Genomic DNA, 10000 nt, shown 5'->3' with positions numbered 1-10000 from the left:
AAACGGTTTGCGGTCTCCACTCGTATTCACAGTCTCATTTCTCTGGTTTTAACGTTAACGATAGTATTATGGATCCCATCCCATCGGAGTTGGACTTGACTGGCTAGCACTCCTAACCGATGACATAATCCTAGATGTTCTGGTCACCAAGAGCCCCCCTGGAAACATCTCAACGGATCTGGATGAATTACAGAAGTCACCCAAATTGACATGAAAGAAGCAGGATGCGGCTAAGAGCGCCGTGTTTCCATCCTGGTGAGTTTTCCTGCGTTAGCAACGCGCTGGTTGCTTGCGGAGGTACAGTACGTCTGTGAATACTGCGTGATACGCACTGGCCAGCCAGCTTACGCAAATAGCGTAGCACAGAATCAGATAACGTGCGACTATCAACCAGCGCCCACAGACTGTTTGACAAAGAATATGAACCAATCAACAGGTAGAAACACTGACTGGAGGCGGGGCTTTAAGAATCAATCTTCAACTATTCATCTATTGCTTTTCTCACTATCTCGCCCTTGAACTCAATGGCTTCTGCTAGTGGGGCAAATGAAAACACTATCAGATCATCGATAACTGGTCTAATGCTGGAGGTTAAAGGTCAGGGGTCATCTTACCTCTGTTAGGTTCCTGGTACACCTGCACCTTGCCAAGCTCCACCCCTAATCGCCTGGGGAAGAGAGAGAGAGGGAGAGAGAGAGAGAGAGAGAGACACACAGAGAGAGAGATTCAGAACATGTTGTGCTCTCTCTCTCACACACACACACACACACACACACACACGCACACACACACGCACACGCACACACACACACACACACACACACAGAAACACACTCACATACACAGAGCCTGGAAACCTCTCTACCTCTGTCTGAAGCAAGGCCACATACTCTCTTTGCTCTATAAACATTCACAGATTATAAACATCCACTAAGTCCACTGTCCTTGTGGACCATGCTCACTTGCAGCACGTTTTGCAGTGTAATAATGGACCACACCATGCTAGGGCTGGGCGATATGACCAAAATCTCATATCCCGATATAGGTCATTTCATATCCCGATACCGATATATATCACGATATATCATATTTTTTGTAAATTCAATTTATAGTTTATATAAAATGACCACATGGCCACTTATTTATGTAGCAGTTAAACCAGTTAAAATGTTGTCAAACCTCACAAAGGATACACGCATTCAGAATACAGATAGGCATGGCTATTCTTTTCAAAACAAATAATAATAATTAGTTGCAGGGCAGTAGAATGAAACACAAACTGAACCACACCACCAGTTCTATTTTCAAAGATTACATTAGAGCAAAACGGGTAGAATAAAAGTTATTTAGCCTATAGTTCAGTCCAGTTCTCTCAGTTCGTTTATAAAGGAACAAAAATGCTCCACTTCGGGATTTCCATGTTACCAGTTCAGTTCACTCAACAAAGGTACTCCACTCCGGGATTTCACGGTTATCCAACCAACACAACTCCCCCAGGGAAAGCTAAAAGCTAAAGCTAACGATAGACGTTTTGTTGTCGGCCCTCAAGGGATTTCCTTGGGATGATGAGAGGATGGGAGATGTTTTGCCAGGTTTAACGTTAGGAGGACACACGCAAATATGGATCAAACGCGGACTTAACACAGCGCAAATGCCTGGGTAGGCTAGGCGGACGGAGTGGAGGTAACATCTCCCTGCTCTTTAGCCTACTCACCGGCTGATTTGTGCCACTTATAAAGGGACGCAAGGGGCTTGTTGACACAGAGTCTGGTGCGTGTGTAGACTGTGGACGTGAGTAAAAAAGAAAACAGAATGAAGAAAGCACAGCGTCATCCAAATGATGGACACACCATGCTCACTTCCAGCACGTTTTGCATTGTAATAATGACTCTCCAAGTTAGATATACATTACATGATAAAAAATGAACATTGGACAATGCTGTTTTCCCCGGCCTTTTTCTAGATGTAGGTGTAATTTTTCAGACGCAGCTAAATGAATGTAAAGGAAACCTATAATTACTGTCAGTTGAGAATGTCACATTGTTCACCTTGGAAAATCTTGTTTGAATTCTTAGCATTGTATTGTTGTGTGTTTTCATTATTACTAAGTTATTTCACAGTCAACTAAGCGCTCATCACAAGTCACGGTCCAACAATGTTAAACGGATGGAATATATCAAATGCAAATGAAATCCTCATGTTTTCTAGGCTTTTCTGCAGGGTTAAAGATTGGCTGCCTGGAAGCTCCCTCAGCATACCTAACAGTACATACAAAAACCATACAATAACACATTAATCTGAACTTATGCAGCTAAGTTAGGTGTGTTCTGTCAATTATTTATTTTCTGGCTTTTACTGGTGTTATCATTCCAAAACGTGTGTGTGTGTGTGTGTGTGTGTGTGTGTGTGTGTGTGTGTGTGTGTGTGTGTGTGTGTGTGTGTGTGTGCGTGCGTGCGTGCGCTCGCGCGCATGCGTGCGTGTGTGTGCGTGCGTGTGTGTCAGTGTGTGTGTGCGTGTGTGTCAGTGTGTGTGTGCGTGTGTGTGTGTGTGTGTGTGTGTGTGTGTGTGTGTGTGTGTGTGCGTGCGGGCGTGCGCGCGCGTGTGTGTGTGTGTGTGTGTGTGCACGCGTGCGTGCGTGTGTGTGTGTGTCGTCCATGCCTCCTGTACTCACTCAGCGATCCTCTTGCTCAGCTCGCGGCTGGAGGGGTGTGAGTTGGCGGTGAAGATGACCAGGCCACCCTTGGTGTGGTTCATGTCAGTGGGGTCTCTGCCGCTGCTCTCCCCACACTCAGGCAGTGGATCCCTGGGCACCCACGCTGCGCTGAGCCCTTCCTACAGCGGAGGTGAAGGGTCAGAGGCACAGAGTGACTGATCCTATTCTCCACTGATTCCATTTCTGTTTGAACCAAGGAGATGGACCCACTTCAGCCTATTTCAGTTCCTTACAAGCCGCATGTTTGAACTGCTCTCTGTCCTTCTTGGCAGTGTTGGAAAGCAGCACAAACTGCTGTAAAATGCTGTACAAATATGTGATGTATTCAGCGTGTTGTTAACTATGGAACCTACTGGGTGAGAGAGGGGAAGAAACACTACGTTCCCAGTCCCAGTCAATTTCAAACTATTCCTCAGACTATTCAATGTCAAACCACAGGTGCACAGCCTTCCATGTCACCCTCTCTATGAAAACAGTCTTAATTCCACATTCATTCTGATGGATATTGTAGCGAACCGGGGCCTGGGTGGATAAAGCGAGCACGTTGGTCCTTGGCCAAAGGGATTGTCCCTTTGGTCGGATGGTTAACGTGTTGGGCTTGTCAGTTGGAGACCTCGGGTTCGAAACCAGCCTCGCCTGTGCCGTTACAATATGTTGCACCTATTTTGCTCGGTCAGTATTGTTACTTTCAATGTGATTTGATGACCCTGGTAAACAGGGTGGTAAACTGAGTGACACCAGCCAGCCACCTGTCAAATACTGGTTGATTTTAACTGTGGCTGGTGAGTCCTACCAGTAACTTTGGCAAGTAACCATAGTGGAGACTCGTTTTCATTCTAAAACATCATGTATCTGATATTGCAAGTGGGTTTCAAATAGGGCTGCCATTGGCGTAAGGATGGGCGGTGCAGGCGGTGCACCGGGGCCCAGAGCTGTCAAGGGCCCATGAAGAGTGAGTCTGGCTTTGGGGAGACGTAACGTACTTACTCTTTCTGCTGCAGTCCCACTCCAAATAAACTTCCATGCTGGATTATGCAGTCAGCACTTGCCCTCATGTAGCGTTAACTAGGCTAACGAATGCTATTAGCTTTAAGTTTAGTTTACTGGATTCAGTGGATTGTCGTCATCGACCGTATGGGAAAATACGCATTCTCTTTCCAGCGTGTCTTCAGCAGAGTCTCCTGTGAGGTTCTGGTGACATCATTGACCATATGGAGCTGGAGCAAGAGAGGAGGAATATCCCCTCACGTAGCGTAGCCACCCCTCTAGTTTACGCTTCGGGGGTCCTGCTAACGCACAATAGACGGCTAACAATCTGCCTGACGAAAAAATAATGAGTGAGTCCATATTTTCTATAACAATATAATTGTTAGGTAGGGCCCAGAGCAAATATTTGCACCGGGGCCCATGGCAATGACATTACGCCACTGAGGGCTGCATCTAATGTTGATTGTCTTTATTGATTAATCTGTCGATTATTTTCTTGATTAATCGATTAGCTAGTTGTTTGGTCTAATGTATCTATAAAATGTCAGAAAATGGTTAAACATTTCGATCAGTGTTTCCCAAAGCCCAAAATGACATCCTCAAATGTCTTGTTTTGTCCACAACCCAATAAAGATATTCAGTTTACTGTCATAGAGGAGTAAAGAAACCAGAAAATATTTACATTTAAGAAGCCGGAATGAGTTTTTATTTTTTTTTATTTTTTATAAATAAGTAAATAAATAAATACTCAAAATTATTAATCGATTATCAAAATAGTGGTTAATTAAATTTCTGACGATCATGATTAATTGTTGCAGCTCTAGTTTTAAATTGTGAATTACATTTTTTCTGACCTGCAGATGATTTGATGAACTAGAAAGGTACAGTAGCACTGCTGCAAAGCTCAGCTCTGTATGTGTGTGTGTGTGTGTGTGTGTGTGCGTGTGTGTGTGTGTGTGTGCGTGTGCGTGTGCGTGTGCGGGTGTGTGTGTGTGTGTGTGCGTGCGTGCGTGCGTGTGTGTGTGTGTGTGTGTGTGTGGGAGGGGGGTTGCTAGAAAGGGGGTGGGGTTGACGAACACAACACAAGCAGCAACAACAACAGAGGGGGCTGTCCTTCAGAGACCACATGCTTGAAATAATAAAGAAGCGCTTATGGAAATAATTCGTAACGTAACGTACTTACTACTGAGTAAAAGGCATTGATGATGTTTCACGTTTTATTTTGAGTGGCCATAACAGCGTATTGGTGGACCGCCTATGTTTTTAATGGGTAGGGGAAAGACCGCTTACAGTAACTCAGTGTTGGACAGTCACGTCACGACGTTAGCTTCATATTGTTGCTAGGCTAGCTATAGGGAGCCAAAGTCACACACGCTTCCGGCATAGGCAGAGGCATCAAGAGATTTCACTCGCCATTTATTTTCCCATAGACATTTCGTAAAATGCTTATCAAAAGTTTTCATAGTCAAACCAAACTATTCAGCTATATTTACAAACAGGAGAGACAACATAGCACCTTTCACTGGGACCAAGACGTAAAAAAATAATAGCCGATTTTTCCATGTTTTTGTTTGTTTTGTTTTTGTCTGAGTGAAATGTTCTATGGCCTCTCCTGATTTTAAATGTAGCTGCATCTCCTGGCTTGTTTGACCAAGTAAAACTATTTTTATAAGCATTTTATATAAGCATTCTATATAGGAAAATAAATAACGGATGGACTATCTTGGTGCGCATGCTGAAGCAGGAAGTGACGTTGTCTTTGGCTCTCCACACACTCCAAGGGATTATGCCCGTTACGATGCTCAGATCCGTGCGTGCATGTAAACCGCGTGAAGAAATTGTGGGTTTTAAAGGACGTTATTTATTATCCAAACAACCAACCACCATCAATTTAAATCGACACTAACTATTTAACGTTATAACATCATGATTATAAAACAGGCAAGTGCTAGCGTTAGCTTGCAAGGAATATGCTGTCACCATGGCTCATGGATGCGCGAATTGATTTGTCTTGTCTCACCGAAGAAAACACGTTTCTCTTTGGACCCGGGAGGGGGTAGTACACAATGACTTAACGCTATTACAATAAAACTCCTCACCAGTTTGCGTTTTGGGTCCGGTTACAACCTGCAGCCAACGGTGTTTGAATATAGCAGTCTGCACACTCAGCTCTCCTCAACCTGTTCCTCTCACTCCGACTGTCTGCAATGTAATGCACAAGTTTGATGGACGTACAGCTTGGCCAATCAAAGTCAGAGAATAGAAAAGAGGGCGGGTCTTATGTTGCCCTTCTAGACTTGTAGCCTATATTATAATACGATTACATATCATGCCAGAAAAGGAACAAGTCGGATCCAAGATTACACATTTGATTATAAATGTAACACCTTCAGAATATTTAACTCTATGGCTATATTATTGAATTTGCCTCAGCCTCGGTTTATGCATAAACAAGAAAATTATGTTTGTAGTGATCATTGAATAACCTCCTTGGTTGTACCCACCAAAAAAAAAAGTCAGATTTAGGTAACATGGAACCTGGATTTCCCATTGCATTCAGTCAAGTCCTCAGCTGCCAGCTTGGGACCTATAGGACCTGGTTTTCCTTCAGAATATAGATGGGAATAAAACTGGAAAGTTTGGTGTATGTAAGTGCTACTGAAGTGGAGATGAGAAAAGAAGTGGAGTGAGGAAAAAGTAAAGTAATTTTGAGAAAACGAGTAAAATGTTATATCAGGCTATGAATGATATATGAACAAACCCCTCTGTAAAAAAAAAACTTCAGAATATTAGGAATACAACTGGAAAGTTTGGTGTATCTAGATAATCTAGTGCTACTCAAGTGGAGATTTCTGCCTCAGACTATGAGAAAGAAAATGGGCTTTTTACCCTATATAAATTATTCACCTGCACCACCTCACCTTAGTAATTAGGTAGTATTAGGTAAGTATTTTCACTCAGATTTTCATAGTACTAGGGGGGACTCTGGACTGACAGACAGACAGACAGACACTGCCCACCCACCTACTGTAGGCGCCATCGTGCAAGGTGCAACTGTGCGCCATCGGCTCTAGGAAGGACTTATTACATCACTGATGACATCACAATTGCTCGAGTGACATCACTGATGACATCACAATTGTGACACACCGCCGCCACACAACGCCACATACTTAGCCAATTTGAACTAAAGATAGTTAACAATTGGCCTTCATTCCTCACTGAAGGCCATTGAGCAGGATTCGAAGCGGGAGCCGTCGGGCAGCGAGAGAGGTCGGCGCGCTGGCACGAAGGTCGAGAGGTCCGGGAACACGGCGGTCGAAGAGGAGAGCGAGGCAGCCAGAGGGAGGAACATTGAGGAGCGTCTGCCGGAAAGCCATTAGAAGAAGAAGAAGAAGATAGTTAACAATTTGGAAGCCGAAAGAAAGAAGAAAGACCGAAAGAACAAGATCGTGGATACAAGCGGCAGAAATGGGTTTTCTCAGGAGGGTGGCTGGCATCTCCCTTTGGGACAAGGTGAGAAGTTCAGTCATCTGAGACTCAGAGTAGAGCCGCTGCTCCTTTGCGTAGAAAGGGCATCTAGTAAGGATGCCACCTGGTCGCCTCCCTTGGAATGTGTTCCAGGCACATCCAGCTGGGAGGAGACCACGGGGCAGACCGAGGGCTAGGTGGAGAGATTCAGAGTCAGAGATGTGACCAGGGAAAGGGAAGTATGGGGTCCCCTGCTGGAACTGCTACCTCCGCGACCCGATCCTGGATAAGCAGTTGAAGATGATGATGATGAATTTGGAAGCATTTTATAATGAGGCTTACAACACAAACACATCAAACTATATCCATGTCAGACAGCAGCAAAACCTTGGTGTGCAGAAAATGTCCTGAGAGGTGTTTGTCCTGTAAGCGGCCACATGGGGGCAGTGTCGTGCTGTAGGTGCATCATATCACAGCATCCTTACTTGAGTCCATTAAATAACATTTAAATATAGGCTACAACTATTATCTCATTGGGTCTCTATTGTTTTACCATGACACCTCCCAGGCCCAATGATGCACATTATAGAGTCATGCATGACACTGGACACTTTCCCATTGCAGTTAGCATATATAGCCTAGGCCAATGGTTTCCAAAGGGCAAGACAGAATCTCAAGGCACATGTAGGCTATATCCATGCAAAATAGCCTCTATAACACGTCTTATCACTCTTATCACTCTAGGGTGCTCCAAAAGGCCAAAGACTCCCCCCACCTACCAATCCACACAGACATCTTCAACCCACCCACTGCTCGTCTTCCATCTAATGATGCAAATCAATTAAATAACCTTCACATGTGCATTGCAGATATCAACAACTGGATGGCATCAAATTTTCTACAGTTAAACACAGATCAAACCGAGATCATCATCATAGCTCCAGATTCATCGCAGAATTACATTTCCTCCCATCTTGGCCCCTTCTCATCTAACATTACTAACTCCTGTAGAAATCTCGGTATCATACTCGACAACCATCTCAATTTCCACCAGCCCATAAACTCCGTTGTCAAATCATGTTTTTTCCAATTAAGAAAAATTTCAAAAATAAGGTAATTCTTATCCACTAGAAATCTGGAAACAGTCATTCATGCATTTATCTCATCCCCGGTTAGATTACTGCAATTCACTTTTCTCCTGTCTCACACAACAAAACATCAATAAACTTCAGTTAATTCAAAATGCCGCAGCTAGACTCATATCCAGGTCCAACAGGAGAGAACATATCTCACCGGTCTTAAAATCACTTCATTGGCTCCCAGTTCGTTTTAGAATTGATTTTAAAATTGTAATGATCACTTTTAAGGCTTGTAGAGGACTAGCTCCAGAAGGGGTCATCCCTATGTTCCCCGGGTCCTATGTTCCCCGGGTCCTATGTTCCCCGTTTTTGTGGGACCGGGGAACATAGAACCCTTTCTATGAACTTAGGTTTAGGCGTGGGAATGGGAGAGATTAGGTTTTGGGTTAGGGTCTGGGGGAGGTTAGGTTTGGCGTGGGGGCTGAATATATAGAACCCGGGGAACATAGAACCCGGGGAACATAGACATGATCCCCTCCAGAATATACAGTATACAGTAATTGACCTCGTGAACCCCTACGAGCCAAACCGCAACCTGAGATCCTCTGGGAGGTCACTCCTGACCTGAGATCCTCTGGGAGGTCACTCCTGACCTGAGATCCTCTGGGAGGTCACTCCTCTGGGAGGTCACTCCTCTGGGAGGTCACTCCTGGCCATTCCTCCATCCAGACTCATAACTAAAGGTGAGCGGGCTTTCTCTGTTCAGGCTCCCCGGTTATGGAATGACCTCCCAGAGGAGATCAGGGAAGCGACCACACTGTCTTCTTTTAAGTCACGTCTAAAAACTCACTATTTTAGACTTGCTTTTTATTGATCTTATTGTGATTTTATTGTTTTATTCCTCCTGGTTTTTCATTATTACACTTTTACATGTATATTTTATGTCTACCTAGCGTCTTTTAATTCTATGCAATTTTATGTATTGTCTGCATTCTGCCTTTTTTAATCTGTATGTGAAGTGCTTTGTAACTTGTTTTGAAAAGCGCTATATAAATAAAGGTATTATTATTATTATCTAGACGACCAATCTGGAAGAACCCTCCACCAACTGACTTCACCACCAAATCAGCTTCGAAAAAGGAATGGGAGTCCAAGGATGTCCCAAACAAACACCTGGTGTCAGATCCCACTCTACCGGTCCCTGGCACCAACCTCCCAAGGAGGCAGTGGTCAACCCTCAATAGATTCAGGACTGGCCATGGCCCCTGCTTGGCCAGCCTTCACAAGTGCGGCAGCAGCCCAAGCCCACTGTGTGCTTGTGGAGAGCAGCAGACAATGCAACACATCATCGAAGCTTGCCCTCTACAAAGACTTGAAGGAGGATTAGTCACCCTCCATACAGCAGATCAGGAGACAACTGCTTGGCTCAAGGACCTTGCATTCGCTAAATAAATATCACTCTAAACGTTTTTTATTTACTAATGTCAAATAAATTCGACAAACGCACAAAATATTTATTCGCAAAATAATGCATGAATTAATTTCAAACATTGTAAAATTACTACATCAAAGTAGCAATACACCCACTTTTTGTATAGGACAAATCAACGTGACGTCACTTGACACCCAGAAATGCGGAACCCCGTGGCAGTTAAATAGTATGAGTTGTGCCAAAAAAACGTTAATATCTAACTATACATCACATCGCTTATATTTTGACATTCTGAGCGAGAGCAGAAGTAGCTCAAG

At 44.0% G+C, this 10000-nt stretch overlaps 1 protein-coding gene across 3 annotated transcripts in view; it reads right to left on the bottom strand.

The window, feature by feature from the left end:
- LOC310787284 (phosphoribosyl pyrophosphate synthase-associated protein 2) overlaps positions 1 to 2770 on the bottom strand; it is a gene marked incomplete at its 5' end in the record, with an annotated part of 20724 nt that extends 17954 nt beyond the window's left edge. Inside the window, 2 exons of one of the 3 annotated variants that reach the window (XM_083648661.1) lie at positions 615 to 667; positions 2673 to 2770. In XM_083648661.1, the coding sequence (XP_083504787.1) occupies positions 615 to 667; positions 2673 to 2755 (136 nt within the window). The remainder of the gene's footprint in view (positions 1 to 614; positions 668 to 2672) is intronic. The other 2 variants (XM_083648660.1, XM_083648659.1) reach the window with 2 other exon arrangements.
- Between the last annotated feature and the right edge of the window lie 7230 nt (positions 2771 to 10000).

This window comes from Poromitra crassiceps (genome assembly GCF_964638095.1).
Source record: "Poromitra crassiceps genome assembly, chromosome: 13".
Classification (NCBI taxonomy): Eukaryota; Metazoa; Chordata; class Actinopteri; order Beryciformes; family Melamphaidae; genus Poromitra; species Poromitra crassiceps.
The sequence above is the reverse complement of the archived record's forward strand: the minus strand, read 5'-3'. Positions and strand labels throughout refer to the sequence as shown.